Source organism: Brachyistius frenatus, unplaced genomic scaffold (genome assembly GCF_029030835.1).
Source record: "Brachyistius frenatus isolate BFR_SWC_R1_liver_20210118 unplaced genomic scaffold, ASM2903083v1 Contig_256, whole genome shotgun sequence".
NCBI lineage: Eukaryota > Metazoa > Chordata > Actinopteri > Embiotocidae > Brachyistius > Brachyistius frenatus.
The window spans coordinates 435,066-452,894 of NW_027210855.1; the positions used below are offsets into that span (position 1 = coordinate 435,066).

The 17,829-nt window shown below is 51.6% G+C and overlaps 1 protein-coding gene across 4 annotated transcripts in view; it reads left to right on the forward strand.

Moving 5' to 3' along the window:
- dzip1 (DAZ interacting zinc finger protein 1) overlaps positions 1-17,829 on the forward strand; it is a 41,403-nt gene that overhangs the window by 18,963 nt on the left and 4,611 nt on the right. For 2 of the 4 annotated variants that reach the window (XM_069721064.1, XM_069721068.1), the window contains exons 2-10: positions 13,709-13,822; positions 14,410-14,563; positions 14,701-15,300; positions 16,262-16,346; positions 16,467-16,582; positions 16,817-16,975; positions 17,116-17,259; positions 17,367-17,429; positions 17,534-17,662. In XM_069721064.1, the coding sequence (XP_069577165.1) occupies positions 14,561-14,563; positions 14,701-15,300; positions 16,262-16,346; positions 16,467-16,582; positions 16,817-16,975; positions 17,116-17,259; positions 17,367-17,429; positions 17,534-17,662 (1,299 nt within the window). In that variant the 5' untranslated portion in view covers positions 13,709-13,822; positions 14,410-14,560. Of the gene's footprint in view, positions 1-13,618; positions 13,823-14,292; positions 14,564-14,700; positions 15,301-16,261; positions 16,347-16,466; positions 16,583-16,816; positions 16,976-17,115; positions 17,260-17,366; positions 17,430-17,533; positions 17,663-17,829 lie in introns of those variants that run through there. The other 2 variants (XM_069721066.1, XM_069721067.1) reach the window with 2 other exon arrangements.

Genomic DNA, 17,829 nt, shown 5'->3' on the forward strand with positions numbered 1-17,829 from the left:
ACCATTGAAATAATGTATACAAGCCGGATTATAAAATAGCTTATAGTTGATATAAATTAGAGTCCGCAAAGGCTGTCGAATGAAATACACTATTTGATCTACTGATAAAATACCGGAGTTACAATCGGCGGCGGCGGGCAGAAATATTTCATCCCAATTTGCGGAAAAACTTTGCGTTCGCTCTTCGCGAAACTCACTTTAGACTGTTTTATTTTGGTTTCAAGATGATTGATCTGGACCGGCTATCTTTTGAGTGTGTATCCACCCGCAAGCCACCGTCAAGCGGAAAGTTACTTATCGTGAAATCTTACCCGACCTGACGTAAACGATGACGTCACCACGAGGGCCTTAAACCGGAGCGGAGGAACAAATCGGTGCGATCGCGCCGTTAAAACATAGTCTCGCTTTTATTTTGAAGACCGAATAGCGCGATTTCCGGTTCGGTTCCCGCTGGCTTCCCTCAACATCTGCGCCAGTCATCTGTCCCGACTGCCGAGTCGGTGACGCAACCGCACGGCGCGCGCACGCACGCACACACACACACGCACGTGCACACTTGCTATTTGAGTGGCCTGAATGGAAAAAAAAAAACTGCAGGCGGAAAAAATCAGGAGAATTAAATTAATAAAGGAAACGTATAGAAGCTGCAGCGGAAATGATGTAAACAAGTGGTATTTTAGTGTTGTTGTTGTTTTGTTTGTTTTTTTACCTCGTTACGTGGCTTTTGTATGACGCGCCTGCGGCTTACAGAGTTACTCTGAAGTGCAACGTATTCGGCCATTCGCGTTTATCTCGTACAGGAGGCTGTAACTCGACACCGCTCCAACGCTGCCGCTCCGCTCGTAAAGGGCCCGTTGAACGTCAATAACGTTTTCCCCCCAAAAATCTCGTCTCCGCAAATAGACGGAGTGACCCCGTGCGTTTGCGGGGTTTTTTTTACGCGCGCAACCAAACGGGAAGCAGTCGAATCCTCCGGCGAGTCATTTCAGCACCACGGACAGAGTCCAACATGCCGAGTCAATAATTGGCACGGACGGGGGGGGGGGGGAGGATGGGGGGAGGGTCCTTTTAACCACAACGGACTTGACCACGTGGCTCGAACTGAAGTCATTTCAGCCCCTCCGTGACGGATTCCCTTTAAGCCCGAACTGATCAAAAGCTTTTGTTATTTTGCCTAAGATGCCCTCCGTGAACAGATTTAAAGCGGGGCGCACTTTGCTACGTATTTCCATTCAATCCTCTTTGAGCACCGAGTGCACCCCTGCCCTCTTGCTCCGACTTTTGAGTTAATCTGTGAGGGTGAGTTTAGTCTGCGGCCCCTCCTCTGTGTCCACCTCTCTCGTCCCGCGGAGAAGCATGGGAATCTGTCGTGGGGCGAGAAATGTCTCATTTTCCTAAAGGTCACGCGGAGGTGACGGGCCGGACGCCAGCTGTCTCTTCTCGACGGTGAGAACATCCCGTGTCGGGATGCTCTTTTACCTGCGAGGCCTTTCCCACTTCTGATTCTCTCTTTTTTTTATTGCTGATTCAAAAATCGGAGGCCTGGTGGCGGCGGCGGGGGGCAGAGGGGTGGGGTGGGTGGGGGGGTCTGCATTAATGTCCTGTGCGGCGAGACGAGACCCGTGTTGTTCTGGCGGTGGCGGCGGCGGGATATTTACGAGCCCCCCCCCCACCCCGACGCTCACTGCACACGGGCCTTAGGAGAAATAACCCCGGGGAAGTGCTGATTCGGCAGCATCGCACAGTAATGGAACTGAGGCGTCCTTGGAAATGATGATTGGATTGGCTTTGGGATTTCTGTTGATCTGGGTTGTTGTTTTTTTGGGGTTTTTTTTTTGGGGGGGGGGGGTTCAGCGAGTCCGCACGGGTTGATACGCCCGCAGACGTGTACGTATTTTGCATCTATTGGAATTAGTATCGATTTGAATGCGATCCTGAGAAAAGTTGCCTTTTTTTATTTATTTTTTTGGTCTTTGGACCTCCGGTGAGCACTTCCAGCAAACGGGCCGCCCGAGACGCCATTAAGGACGTCAAAAGCGGAACACCGGGCTCGGCCGCGGCGAGAAAAATGGAGAGGAGCGCCGCGGAGCAGCGACCAGTCGCAGATGGCTTTTGTAGGGGACGAAAAATGATCCGAAGAGTCTCACGGCCTCGCGGCGCCGAGACATATTTGCCTCTCGCGGCTCGTTTCTGCAGGTCGGCGAATACAAGTACGAATGAGAACAGGACGACGCGCCAAGTCCGGAAGATAATAAAGACGAGTCATACGCACATTAAAGAAACGCAATAAATACAAAGAGGCGTTTTCTGATTTTGCAGTGTCACAGTTTGGACTTCGTTTCGTTGCGGCGGGTCCAAAACGGACCCATCGAGGGCCTGGGCTAAAAAAATTAATTAAAAAAAAAACCCTGCTGTGCTGTCGCGTCGGTTCACGCTACATACGTGTTCCTTTGTACATGCACATGAAAACAAGTAAACAGGCACCAGAAGATGATAAAGCACTAGATGTACGGGCAATATAATATTTATTATTATATTGTTATATTCGTGGCTTAGTAAACGCGTTTAACTTAATTCGTTTGCCGTCTTAATGCAATTAGATCCTTCAATCCCCCCCCCCCGTTCAACGCATGCGATCCAGTTAAATAATCAACACGTGCACCGTTAGGGCTTTAATGCGCGGGGGAGGGGAAGGGGGTTGGCCAGCCACCCCGCGGTCTTTATATCCGTCTGGGTTTGGCGCGTCCCGTTTCAGTAATTGATCCTCGTTGACCCCGTTTTCCGTTCGGCGACTTCAATCCGGACGCGTCGTGTCAGGAAGCTCCGAGCCGATCTCCGAGCGTTCAGGCCACCCGCGGACGCGGTCGGCGCCGGATCGCCCCCCCGCCCGCCCGGCGGCCTCGCCGCCGCCTCCGGTTCCGCCCGTCCCTCGTTGTCCTCCGCTCCGTCCCGCGCTCAATCAATCAAACATTTTAGGACATTCGATGCTCTAAAAAAAAAAAAAGAAGTTGTGACTACTCGTTATGAATCTTTTTACTTCACGGGGGAATCTTTTTGTTCACCTTTGCCGAGCTTCACTTAAACTTTTAGCGCACTACAGAGGAACGTTTGTTTTGCGTTCGCGGCTCTAAATTCTTCTAAATTCCGTTCTCCAAACAAGTAGCAAACCAGAGCTGAACTAATAATATAATAATAATCATATATTTTATTCACGTAGCGCTTGTCAGGATACTAAAAGACGGTTGAAAATGATGGGAAAGAACAATCTCACGTCAGTCACGCAGCAAAAGCAGCCGATGAGAAATCGGAAGGTTTGCTGACATCAGACAAGGACGAGGTCATTTCGTATTTTGGTATTTATTTATCCGCGAGTCAGCATCAAACCGCCAATATGCGCGCACAATGATCATTTACCTGCCGGTATCAGTCCGCTGACCGATCTACGTTCCGTGTTCGTCACATCACTTGTGAAGTTTGTGTCATAATAACGGAGCGAAAAATCTCCCGAGGAGCAAAGAAAAATTCAGTCAAATTCGACGGAAGGCAGCAAATTAGCTTCGAACGCTAAATTTGCACAGAAATGAAAGGAGTCCTGTATTTATTTATTTATTTATTTCTTGTACTGATCAGGATTTTTATACTCTGCGGTCTCTTTTTTCTTTTTTTTCTTTTTCTTTTTCCCTCTGCAGTTTGGCTGCCGAATGCTCCGTTTCAGTTCTGACACAAAAGCTCTCACGTGGGCGTCGTATCGCGGCGCCGCCGCAGCCCCGTCGACCGGCTCTTCGGTCCAAATCAGAAGACAGAAGCGGCAGCGAACACCTTCGCCGCCTGGCTGCGCGCCAAAGTGTTTTGAACGTGCTCGTCGGGCTTTTCTTTACAGTCGAAATGAATGACGGAGGGATGTTTTCGGAAGTGAGCAGCGAGGCCGGGGAACGAATGTTTCGGCGACCGCGCTTCCTCCTCCTCTTCCTCCTCCTCCTCCTCCTCCTTCCCCCTCCTCCGGTATCCTAGGCGACCGTGTCGACGGTCGAGGCGATTGCGCAGGCGAGAGAAGGCGGCGCAGCAGAATTGCTCAGGTCGGGTCGCCGCCGCCGTCGGTGGGCGGGGCTTAGCGTCCTCGGGTTCCCCAACGGGATCGGGGTCACGTCCCGCTCCTGGAAAAGAAAGACGGCGACGACCAAAAAAAAAATACAAACTCGAGGCTTCGCAGCGGCGAGCTCACGAAGCAACGGGATGACGTGACAGTTCGAATAAATAAATAAAACATATAAACGGTGCGCAAGCCCTTTCGAATTAGCTGAATTAATTGTGCTCCTGTTGGATTTTGTTTGATGTAATTGCCGGTGATGTGTTTTCTCTTCTATGTAAGCTGACACTCGGCGGGAGGCGTTGTAGCTGTTAGAAATAACTAAGGAGGCCGTCAACTCTGTTTAGTTTGTTGTTGTTTTTTTCCAGCTTGGCTGCCGGTAATTACGATCTAAGTGACGTGATTTGAATGCGGCGTGGAAAAAACAGGAAGTGCGGCCGAGGCGCGACGCCCCGAAACACGTTGTCGGGAAAGTGGAAAGCAGTTCACCGAGAACTTTTGTTTTTGCGACCTCGGTCTGGTAATGGAGCGCACGAAACCCGCTCCGGGCAGGACGTGGCTCTTTTCATCTTCAAAATGTGAACGCTTTAATTGTAAATCTCGCCGTTGGACACCGCTTTCGTTTTTTGTTTGTCTCCCCGTGAATTGACATCACCGGCTGTTCCGCCGGAGTGACTGAAGATGCGTCGATCTCTCTCCGCCGCGGGGGATTCGGCAGCGGGAGCCCCCCACTCGCCCCCCCCAACTCCCCCACCGCCTCAGTACCCGCAGTGCAGCGACGGCACCGTGCCAACCACGGGCGCCTCATCTAAAGGGACACTCTCTCCTGCTCCTGTCCCGCTCGGTAAAGGAAGCCGTCGGCCCGCCGCCGCGCAGCTTTTCGGCAGCGGGACGGCGAGCGGTCCTCCCAGACTCGGCGTACCGTCCGCCGGAGAGAGCGAGGGCCCGGCGCCGCAATCTGAATTTCCGAGCGGGTAATTGAAGCTTTAATCAGCCGTCACCCCTCCTCCCCCCGTCCTCACCGTCCCAGCGCTGATGGATGTTTATCGTCCCCCCCCCTGTTCTTTTATCCAGAGAATGTCAGAAGGGAAGAAAATTACTGTAATTTCACTCGTCTGGGCTTCATTGTAGCTCCAATATTAAGGTCATCTCTTTCTGGCTTCGCTGATTCGTTTGCGAGACCCCAACCCCCTTACACACACACACACACACACACACACACACACACACACACACACACACACACACACACACACACACACACACACACACACACACTCTCCGCCGGACGGGGCACACATACCCCTCATTTCTTTGCGACGTCTCCCAGTCGCCACTCCTCAGATTCACGCCTCTTTAGAAGCTGGAGAAAATGTTCGGCGGACCTTTTGTGTGTTCCCGTCATGCACTTTTCTTTCATCACGGTGGAATCGGGAGTACGGAGATCAGGCAGATGGTTGCACGAGTCCTTTCGAAACCCCCCAGCTGCCAGATAGTCACGCCCTCGAGAGTCTTCGGGTGCGATACCACCGACGGCCACTAGGGGGCCGGCTCCAAAAAGCCTCCGTCAGACTCGCATTAAAAAAAAAAAATCAACAACTATATATTTCTATTATATAGTTTCATTGGCTAAATTACCTCCTCGTGGTTCCATAATTTATTCCATATAAGGCCTCAAGGAGAAATGTGTTTGGCGGGGCGTGTCGGGTTTGATTGGCACGCCTGAAGGGCAGTCAGGTTTCTGGCACAGGTGGGCGGGGCACGTCCAAATACGGTCGTCCGAACACGGTCACCTCCGTCTCCAAAAAAAACCGAGATGGCGGCCGACTAACTTCGTTAGCGTTTCAAGCAATCTAAAGTATTTTATGCTTTTAAGATGATTTTAATGAGCACCGTCGGTTTAGTGACGAGTCATCAAGTTTTACAACGGCGTTTCCGTCTGTACCTCAAACTGTGAGAAGAGATATCTGCCGAAAAAAATAAAGAAAAGAAAAGAAAACCCGACGTATGATGTGGGATGTTCCCAGATGTTACTTGCTCACGTCGAGTCTTCACGTCTCGTCCCGATCGGGAACAGCCCGAGCTGCGGTTCTGATCCAGACTCGGTCTGATGCGGTTCCGGATCCCGTTTCCACAAATAGAACAGACGGTCGATCCGGTCCAGACTCTGCGAGCGTTGAATGTCGTTTGGAGGGAGGAAATGCAAAAAAAAAAAAGAAGAGGGGAAGAAAGGTGCCCTATTTTTCAGCTGTTATTAATAAAATATAGGTGTTTACGAATCTAAATGTGGGTTATAACTTAATATTCATAAGTTTAAGTACAGGAAACATGCAGTTCGCTACAAGTACCGGGTAAATTACCAAGTTTTGTACTCGGTACTTTACCGAGTACAAGTGTGAGACGCCGGGCATTTTGCGCCCTAAAGGGTCGCCATCTTGGCTACGGGGCAGGAAAGGGGGCGGGGCCACAGACAAGGAGAACACAACTTCTGCTGCTCGGAGAGAAAAATCCTTTTTTTTTTTTATTTATTTATTTTTTTTAATTGAGGACGCGTTAAACCGAGGAAGCAAAAACACGTTGATTTCGGGGTAAAACGAGTGAAGCCGCGGGTATTGTGGCGGGTTTTGACGACGAGGTCATTTCCTGTCAGCGGGCGATTTGAAACGACAAGAAGCCGTCCCGACACGTCAGAGCGGTATTTATTAGTGTACCGAGAGAAGGACGTCAGCGCCGGTCTCTTAATAAGCGTAGCTTTTCTTTCTTATTTTCGTTTTTAAGGGAGAGTTAGTTTTGAGTTTCTGTCCCCCCCCCCCTCCCCTCCGACACATTTCAAAATAAAATACGCCAAAATTGAAAACGCCTTCACGCTCCACTCTCTCCTCTCTCCCAACGAAGACAGAAGAAGAAAAAGTTGGTAAATATCTTTTAATTAACATGAGAAAAGCTTTCTGACGGGCTTCTCACGCGCAGCGTTCAAAGCGAGAAGCCCTGCGGTGAAATGTGAACATCGATGCGCGTGAACTGGAGTTGCGATCGAGCGTTTTTGATCGTCGCGGTCCGTGCGAGTTGGGATTATTATTTTATCACCGCTACACCTCTCCTATCTACCGCATCGCTGTGACAGCGGATCAAAAAAAACGTTTAATTGGGTCAGTGTGTTTTGGAGTCTTTGAACTTAATTGTGTCAGAACACTTTTTCATCTTAAAAGGAATCAAATGAGCGAGAGCGACGTGACGCCTTCTTGTTTGGAGGAAAATAAAAATAAAAAAAGGAAGAATCACATTAAAAAAAAAAAAAAAGGTGTGTTTGTTCACACGCTGTTCGCTTTGAAATTCACCTCCTGGATTCGATATTCGGGCGGCGAAAGTAGAACAACGCGGCCTTAATCTTTTTTTTTTTCTTTTTTTTTTACGCTGCCAATCTGGAAAAGACGGCGGGGTTTCATTCGGGGAAGAGTTGAGCAGGAGACTCGCTTTTGAATTTCACGGAGTTCGTATTCGATTCCTGACAGGAAGCTACAAGGAGCACGTAAAAGAACGCAACGTCAGCACTTTTAACACGGGGCGGAAACATCGCAGGCTCAGGGCGACCGCGGCGGTTAATGGGCCGTCCAGCCCGTGCGGGTCCCGCGGCGGGTCACCGCCGCCTCCGTGCCGAGTCGGCGACCTGTCCGGGCCGCGTGCCCGATCGCTGTCGGCAGTCGAGGGTTTCGGCGCTTTACGGCCAAATTGGCAGCGGACGGCGTGAAGTTTCGCCCGCCGTCGCGATCCCCGGCCGGGGTTTTTTAAAAATGTTTTTATTATTTATAAAAAATGCCCCCCCCCCCGGCAGCCCGAAGCCCTCTTTGTTGTATTTGTCACAGGTGATGGAACAATTAACGTCCGGCCCAAAAAACCTGCCAGGTGGGCGATTAAATCCGTGTCGAACCCCTTTAGCGAGTGCGGAAAGAAAAAAAGAAAAAGAAAAGGGGGGGGGGGTGTGGAGATAACCACCTTGAAGTGAAGCAGCACTTTTTTTGGAGGGGGGGGGGGGGTGAGGCGTGAATTGAAATAAGTCATTATCTACGTTCCCGAGAGGCAGCGAGGAGAGGCTTCAAAAGGACGCTTTTATTGTGGCGATCCGGACGGCTGGGAATCTGCGGGAGGGCCGGTCACGGGCGAGGCGCTGAGGTAACCGGACATCAAAGCCTCGAGTGTCCGAGGAGCCCCGAGTCGGCAAGAAAACGCACAAATGGATTATTCCTTTCGGAGGAAACGCACTCGCTCGCATGCGAGCACGTGGTATAGTGTGTGTGTGGGGGGGGGCAGCAGGATTATAATCACAGGAAGTGATTACAAATCAGTATTATTATCACGTAAAAAAAAAAAAATAAGTAATTTATTTCTAATTCCCACAATTTTACTGCAAAAAAACCCAACATGCAACTTTTGAGAAAATCCGCCACAAAGTCAAAAGAAATTTGACCGCTAAAGAAAAACACCCCAAAAAAACCCAAAAAAACTCTGATTCAGCCGATTCACGTTGCGACGCCCGGCGAAACGGGAAACCCGAAGCCTAAACTCTCGCTCCCGTGCGGCCGCTTCATCGCCGCGCCGCTCCGTCTTCGTACGTCCACCTCCCCCGCGCTGATTCGCCGGCGGAGTCGCCAGACCGTACATCAAACAACCCGACGCGCAGGTTTTTTTTTGGTTTTTTTTATATATATATTTTGTCTTTGGTGCGCGAGGAACAAAATACTCCCGCGGGCCGCCAAACAATCCATTTCCGAGACGGATGAGCGGCGCGCATTTGAATTGCGACGAACGCGCGGTTGAATTTGCCATGGAAACGGCGACAGGTTCGTCGGACCGACCGACCGACCGACCGACCGATCGACCTTCGCTCGTTCGATATTCGTGGTGTTTCCCACCGGTGGTGTTACCGGCGGTCCCTCCGGGATAAACCCGCGTCGATACCTCACGTTGAGGAGCTTTTAATGGACGCTATTCAGGCGGCAGAGTTTTTGGAAAAAAAAAAAAAAGAGAGAGAGATGTCTGTGTGGTGTAGACTGACAATCCCAGAGAGCTCTCCGGTCGCCCACTCGAGCCCGTCCCGTCCCGTCCCGCGGCCCTAAAATGCGGTCCCCTAATGTACCGTCCAAAGCTGATTGTTCTGTAAAGCCCTTAAAAGATCAGGTCGAGATCGAAGTGGGGGAGGAGGGGGGGAGGGGGTTATGCTCTTATCTTTGGTGGCCCTAAGCTCTGAGGCCAAAGCAACCCCCCCCCTCCTCCCATCCACCCCTCCTGACATTTTAAAACACATGTCTGAGGATAACATCGTCGGTCCTCCCCTCCATCCCCCCCCCCTCTCTCTCTCTCAGGCCCCCCGGGGCGAGAGACAATCTCCCAGCGTCTCTAAATGTCACGTTAAGTGCTTCCCTTGTCCCGCGCCGACACCGAAACGAGGTGCGCTGTGAATACAAAGAGGCGCTTTCTTTCGTCACGTCGCGCTCGGCCAACAACCCGCGTCTGCAGAAGGGCCCATGCGTCGCGTTCACGTTCTTTAAAATCGTTTTCAATCCCTTATTTTTCACAGAAGATTTGTCGTCCATTTCAAACGAACAAACGCAGGACCAAAAAAAAAAATGGAACAACAAATATTCGCGTGGTCACAGGAAGTAAGTAGGTTAGAGGTCGTAGTTATACAAAATGGAAGTTGATTTCCTAAAAAAAAACATCTTTTGAGATAAGCTGCTGTAAAATTGAGCTTGTTTTTTTTTTTTTTAAAAACAAAACAAGTAAATTCTTTTATTTTTTTTATCAACTCCTGTATTTACCACGTAGCTGTGCTGAAGGTGCAGAGCAGACGGATCAGAGGAACGCCGTCAGCCTCCACATCCGACTCCCCGGCGACAGAGCGAGTAAATGTCAAACGGTTTTCTTTAAAGTGACAAAAAGTCAGAGGTTGTATTTTGAAAGGGTCAGTTTGGCCAAAATTGCAAAAACTTCACCAAAAAAAAAAACCAACAACAACAACAACTTTGTGACTTTGAGGAGCGAAAGCGTCAACGAAATCCGTGACGGAAGAACTCGTACGAGGAATCCGTCAATTTCATTACACCCTCGCTTTTAATGGGTCAAAATCACGGCAATGTACAAAAAGAAAAGAAGAAATTCCGAAATGAGTTGGAGGGTTTGGTGATGCTGCAGGCGCACGCTGCGATATACATGTACATATCTATATATACATATACATATACATATATATATGTAGTATATACCGTCCTCTCAAGAAAGTCCTGAGTTTAGTTTCCGTACCCGCGGGCGCATTCATCACACGTTACTCTTTCTGTGTTCGATCTCCATTGCCCGTGTTCCCTTTCGAGAGATCCCCCCCCCCCCGCCCGCCGCCGCTGTGGCCGATTTGCCCCGCGGAGCGCCGGCCTCCTCGCTCGGTGGGAGGAGGAGGAGAAAAACAAACAAACAAACAAACAAACAACGGCAACCTCGTCATTTGTACAGAAATATATATATATATATATATATATATATATAATTCCTTCAACGCCAGGGTCCTTTATGACCCGAGCAACGCTCACAGGGGACAATGAAAGGAAACGGTGGGAGGCTTGTCTCCCCCCCCCCCCATCCCCTCCTCTCCCGCCCCCACCGCAGCGCTTTCATCTCATGCTTCCCACAAGGCTGATTCACCGCTGGTGACCCCTTCGGCTGCCTCGTTGAAAATAGACAACAAAGTGTCTGACAAACCGGTGGGCAGCGTGAGTGTGTGTGTGTGTGAGTGTGTGTGTGTGTGTGTGCGTGTGCGTGTGCGCGTGTGTTTGTGCGTGTGTGTGCTGGATTCGCCCGCTCGGCGTTTTTCGACACCGGCGGACGTTGGGTTCGCCGGTGTCGACGAACACGAGACTGATTAAAGCGCGTCGAAAAGGGGGGGGGAACATTTTTTAATAAAGTAGGATCCAGGTTTTTCCACGCCGCATTTAAAATACAGCCCAAAAAAAACAAAAACAAAGAGTCTGGCGCCCACGCGGGAGGAAATCGGCCCCTCCCCCTTTGGCGCCCCTCGGGGACGTCTTGATGCGGCGTTCCCAATATTTGACATATTTCTCTCGGGACGCTGACGAAGGCCGGGCAGCTTCCTCGGACACTTCGATTTGGAAAATCCTTTCCACGCGGGAGGCCCCGCCCCCTTTTCATCCACGTGGACGAGATCGGGACCGTTTGGCGCCTCCGTTCGCCGCGTCCTCCCCGCCCTCTCGCCGGCAGACGCTCGACGGGGGAATCGTTGTCGTTCCCTTCAAGTCTTTGATCGTAGTCCGGACGCGGCTCAGCGTTTCTGCGCGGCGTATTTATTCAGTTCGGGAAGCCGTCTCCGTCGTGTCTTGTCGCCGGGGGCCGTCGCCGAGGGGTCGGCCCGCTCCCCGGGGGTAGGAAACGTGGGCGTTGTTTCCCCGGTTACTTCGAGGGAAACGTCTGACGCGAGTCGCCGCGGCAACCTGGACAATCGCCTCGCCGTGTTCGGCGTGCACTTGTTACGGCGGGCCATTATTTATAGTCGCCGGGACAAGGGCCCCCGCCGGGATTTGGGAAGCGGAGCAGCCCACTACCTATAGAGGGAGGGGCGGGGGAGGGGGGGGATATACCACCTCAACCCCGCTGAGAACTACCGCGCAGGAAATGAACTCATAAATCAAGCAGCAAATTGAGTGGAGGGGCATGCTTACTCATCTCAAGAGGTCCGCTCCTCCTCCTCCTCCACCTCCTCCACGCACCCCTGCTCCTTTTTTACTGCATGACTAATGCAAACCGCAACTCTTCTGCCTGCATGTGTGTGTGTGTGTGTGTCTCTAAACTCTAATCAAAAAAAGAAAAAAGTGTGCTTTTTTTATTATTATTATTATTTTCAAGTAAACATCATAACTCCGGCCCTGGAGGCTTTTTTTTTTTTAATTTATTTTATTTTTTTATAATGTATTTGTTACAGTGAGTTTAGGCAGAAAGGGAAAGAAGAAAAAAAAAGTCCCTTAGCTGGGAGTCGGGTCCAACACCCCCCCCCCCCCCCCCAAATAAATAAATAAATAAATAAAGGAGCGTCAGCATTGTCGTCCTACAGCTGAACCTCGCAGCCTCATTGCGATTCCGCCGGTGAGCGCCGCCTGTCTTCACCCCGGGACGCGGACTCGGCGAGGAGGACCGCCTCGCCTCGGGCTACCCTGACAGTCGCGGGCCCCCTTGTCCGGAGGAATTCAAATCTCCATTTACCGGGAGCCGACCGGAGCCGTCTGGGGAGGCGCCGCGGCCGCTGCGTCTTCCAGCGGTGGGAGGCCGACGGAGAGTTCAACCTGCCGGGGGACGAGGCCGCTTCTCCACAGCGTGCGTAATGCGGCGAGAGCAAGAAAGAAAGAAAGAAAGAAAGAAAGAAAGAAAGAAAGAAAGAAAGAAAGAAAGAAAGAAAGAAAGAAAGAAAGAAAGAAAGAAAGAAAGAAAGAAAGAAAGAAAGCTCCTTCGTCCCGAGTTACCACTTTGCTTCACTTTCTGCTGAATCAGTCTTTTAATCTTAAAAGAGAAAACATCCAAAGGACAATCTGTGCACGTGGGAGCGTGCACGTGGATCCACCCTGCCGGGCTCCTCTCCCGGTTAAAAGGAGGAGCTCACATCAGATCTCTGCTGACCTCTGCTGGCGACAGGGTGTAACTACATGTCTGGGGGGGTGTGTGTGTGTGTGTGTGTGGGGGGGGGGGGGGGTCGGGGGGGTCCTGCCACAGTGTTGGAAATCATAACCTGCTGCTACACCAGCCAGATGTTAAAGGGCCACTTCATCACAACTGAACTGAACTGGTGGGGGGGGGGGGGGGGGACATAAATAAGAAAGGAAGAAATGAGGAAACCCAGAACTGAATGGACAAGTCGGGAAAGAAAGCGAGAAAGAACCCCCCCCCCCCCCCCCCCAAAAAAAAAAAAAAAAAAAACAACAACCCGACACCAGCAAAGGTTTCCGCATGAACTCATTCGGGAGGTGGAGCCCGGGACACGGACTGATGTGTGACGGCTGTCGTTGCAAAGTTGTCCAAACTCTGGTTGGATGGTTGGGACGTCCAGACATTAGTGTCGGTCCTTCTTCTCCTCTTCAACCGGTTTAAATCTTTTAAATCGGTTTCCTTCCGCTGAGGCGAGGACCGCCCCCTCCCCCTCCCCCTCCCCCTCCCCCTCTGCACCACCTCCATCACCCCTGTTTTCAGACTCCCCCGTTTGAAAGCTGCTTCCCCTCCCCCCCCCACCCCTTCTTTACTGCAAGCTGCGTCACACTAGACGGAGTGACACCGGAAGTGGGGAGCTGCGCCTTCCAAAGTAAAAGCCCGGCGAACTTCCAATAGTCTTTGAATCCTACTTTTAGGCAACTGAAATTTGTAATTTCCGTCGCATATCGTTGGTTTAAAAAAAACAACAACAAAAAAACAACAACAACCGATAAACAGAAAAAGAAAAAAAAGCATAAAACCGACAATATTTTGTCGATTCTTAGTGCGATCGCGCGCAGTCGATATTTTACTTTGAAAGTGCGTACCGGAAGTTCTGTATTTTGTACGTAGTAACTTCCTACTATTTTTTTTAATTTTTTTTAGGAGCAGGGATTTAGGAATGTGGAGCCCAGCAGCTACGTCACCCTGAAATCGTCTCCGACGGGAGGACAACTTTAAAAAAAAAAAAAAAAAAAGGCTGTAAATAATCGACACAAAGTAAGTGTTGTTGTTGTTTTTTTAACGCTTTTAAAGATTTTTAAAACTTTGACTTGAACTGTAGTGAAGCGCACCACTGAAAGTTTGACCTAAAGAAAAATAAATTTAAAAAAAAAAAAAAAAAAAAAAAATGTCCGTTAGCTCGTGCAGGCGTGAAGGACTTTGAGAAGAAGCTAAGCCGCTGGGGGGGGAGGGGGGGAGAGAGGAAAAACACAACCTGCGCTTTTATTTTTTAATTTTTTTGGAAATGTTTTGCACTCCCAACGGGTCAAAAAGCACAGGTTGAAACAGGTATGCCGTTGTTTTAGGTCGAGAGAAAAGAAAACCTGCCCCGACATGAAATAAGTGTCTCGGTGACGTGACGCCGGCGTTTTGCCGTTAGCTCACCATTTTCGCTGGTACGTTTGTTTCTGCGTGTCGTAAGTTTTTTATTTATTTATTTATTTTTAACGTCAAGTAAAAGAGAAAAAAGGAGGGCATATTTTGTCCTTAATAAGCTGTGATAAAAGTGTTCCTACAGCTCGTCCCCGCGGGGACACGTTTTGCTGATTGCCCCGGCGGTGTTGTGACAACATTTCTCTCCCTAGAGACGCTCGTCCGTGTCTCCATGGTAACGCAGCGGACGCGCAGCCGCGGCGTCGTGTCGCTTCGCAGCCGACCGGGAAGGGAAGGGAGAGGGAAAGGGGGGCGGAACCGGAGAGGAGCGAGCGAGCGAGCGAGAGGCGGAACCGGTCGGCGATGGTAAGGAGAGGACGGCGGCCGCCGGAGAGCCGATCCGGTCCGTTACCGAGTCGGAGCAGCATCCCGCCAGGCTGCCGTAGGTAGGACACATCCGGACGTCGGGATCAGGTTTGTCTCACTGGGTCTTTTCGTTTCAGCCATTTCAGGACGGAGTCTACTACCCCTTCAGCTGTGACACCCATGGGACCCGCTCCTCAGCGGGAATCCCCTCCCTCCTGAATTCCCCGCTGGGCCACCCGTCCGGCCCCGCCGCCGCGCCGGGCATGACGCCGTCCAGCGGAGGCGGCGGCGCCTCCCCCGCGCTCCCCTTCAAGTTCCGCCCGCGCACCAAAAGCATGGACTGGCGGGGGATCAACGCGGTCAACGTGGACCTGGTGGCGAGCCAGCTGGACGTGGACACGCTGCAGGAGCACGTCGGCACCGTGACCTTCTGCAGCCTGGACGGCGAGCGGTGCCCGCGCTGCCAGAGCCCCGTGGACCCGGCGCTGGTGAAGCTCCTGCAGCTGGCGCAGCTCACGGTGGAGTGGCTCCTCCACTGCCAGGAGTTCCTCGCCGGCGACCTGCGCGCCGCCGAGGAGAGGCTGGCGGCCGCCGGCGAGGAGCGCGAGCGGCTGCTGGCCCGGCAGCGGGAGCAGGGCGACAAGGAGGCGGCGCTCGCCGCCGAGCTCAAGCGCCGCAAGAAGGTCATCCGCACGCAGCAGTCGCTGCTGGCGCCGCAGATCGTCAGCAGCCAGAAGGTAAACCGTTTGCGTGCCTACGCGTGCCAAGCAGACGGCTCGCTCCATCACCCCTCCCCACCACCACCACCACCACCACCAGCCCCTTCACTCTCCGTCTGTCATTGTTCCTTCGATCTATTCACATCTCCAGCGTTGCGCGTTTCACACCGGTGGTTTTTAAAAAAAAAATTTATTATTATTTTTATTTTTTTTAGATTTTGTACACGAAAGCGGTTGTTACGCGTTACAAAACCCGACGCGGCCGGAGCGGTCGTCGTACGGTTACGAGGAGCTCCGTCAACAGACGGGGAGAAAAGGATTTCGAGCCGCCGAGCAGATGGTGCCGTTTGTCGGCAATTAGGTTTTCTTTTCTTTTTTTTTCCTTTTTGTAAAACCCACTTGCCGAAAGGCGGCGAGAGCAATAATCAGCGTGACTGTACCCCCCCCCCCGCTCCCTGCCCGCCCCCCCTCACCTCCTCCCTCCCTCCCACACACACACACACACATAACGCAGTTTGTCCATTGAGCGTGTTGTTGAGGATCTGTTTGCCAACAGCTTTATTTATCGTTAGGTTATTTATAGCGCGAATCAAAAATCCCTCCTCCCCCTCCCCTCCTCCTCCTGCTCCTCCTCCCCCCCGCTCGCTCTCGAAGTGTACAGCTGCTGCTGACCTGGCCGGGCGGTTGCCGAGGCAACAGATATAGTGTGTCACGACAGCATGCGGTTGCTAGGTGTGCGCTAACAGAGCCGGTTCAATAATGGATAGAGAAGTCAGCCCGTCGTCCATTCGGGGACTTTTTGATATTTGTTGTTCGTCCACATATTAAAACATTTGTTTTTGTTCTTTTTTTTGTGTGTGTGTGTGTGCGTCTTGTTGCAAATAGACGCTGACACGTGTCCGCACGTAACATTGACCGTTTCGTCGTCTCAATTGCGGACGAACGTCTCCCTCACGCTCTTTTGTTTGTCGTCTTTCAGTGTCCCCATTGCGAGAAGTCCTTCCTGAACGCCACCTTCCTCCAGAACCACCTGCAGCGCCGGCACCCCGAGCAGCACGACAGCCGTAAGTGGACGTTCGGACGAGCGACACGGGAGACGGAGGTTTTGGAGTCTTTTCGAGCGAAGTGCGAAACGTCGGCTCACGGCACCGTGTCCTCTTCTCCGCCTGTTTACGTTCTTCCAGAGCTGCGGCGCGACGGCGAGAAGAAGTCTCAGATCGACAGTCTCAAGTCGGAGATCGGCAGCCTGAAGGAGCAGATTTCTCAGCAGCAGCAAACCCTGGAGGCCAAAATAGTTCAGGTGGGGGCGACGGAGCAAAAAAAAAACAAAATTCAGCTCGGTCCGACTGCCGAGTTCCAGTTCGGGATAACTAACAGATCGATGTTGCGTAACATATTTGAAAGTACGGGTCATCAGAGGGTTCACATTTTGAATAAACTGCTTGTGTGTGTGTGTGTGTGTGTGTGTGTGTGTGTGTGTGTGTGTGTGTGTGTGTGTGTGTGTGTGTGTGTGTGTGTGTGTGTGTGATTCCAGGAGAAAGAGCAGCAGTCCATGCACAAGGACCTGCAGAGGGAGCTGGATCACTTCAAGGCCGAGGAGAGGGCGCGCATGGACAGGAAGATAGAAGACAGCCGGGACGGCATGCGCAGGGAGATGGAGTACCTCTACAACCGCAATATTCAGGCTCTTAACGTACGAGAGGGCGGAGGAGGGGGGGGGTCGTCTTGTGCCCCGTTTAAAAAATTTTTTTTTTTTTTTTTTAATGGCGTTCTCTCGGTCGTTAAAGTTTCTCTCGTGTGTTTAATTTTTTTTTATGTCATTTTATTCCGCAGGAAGCGAATGTGAATCAGAACCAGCCGGCCAAGCACGAGAAGTCCGTCAGCCCCGTGCACTCGCAGCCGGAGAGAGACCTGGACATCTACAAGGAGATGCAGCTGCAAACCGTCCACAAGCTGGAGCACCAAATGAAGAAGCAGGTTGGGAGTTCGGGGAGGAAAGCGTCCTGAAAGAAGAAGGAAAAACAACAACAAAAAAAACGAAGTTCTTTTGGAGTAAAAACGTTTGTTTGTTTTCTCTCCGCCAGGACAAAAAGTGGGAATCCAGACTGCAGGAAATGAAAGAGCAACACGAGTCTGAAAAGAACCAGGTGAGCTTTTACTCGATTTGAAAAGAATCCGTCGCGTGCGAGGAGCGGCCGTTGAAAACACCCCCCCTCCCCTCCCCCTCCCTTCCCCACGTCTTGCCCCGCAGCTGCTGACCGAGCTGAGCAGGATGCAGTCGTCGGTGTCGGAGCAGCAGGAGCGCAGCCACCAGCTGCAGCAGGAGATGGGCAGGAGGCTGCAGGAGAAGGAGCAGACCATCAAGGCTCAGAGGGAGCAGGTCGGCGCGCACGCACACACACACACACACACACACACACACACACACACACGCACATCGGTGCGATTATGTCGGGACAGGAAGCGAGGCGGAGGCGCAGCGCTCGTTCAGGATGTCCTGTATTTGACTCGCGATGATACTGTACATATTACACAGGAAGCCGCTCG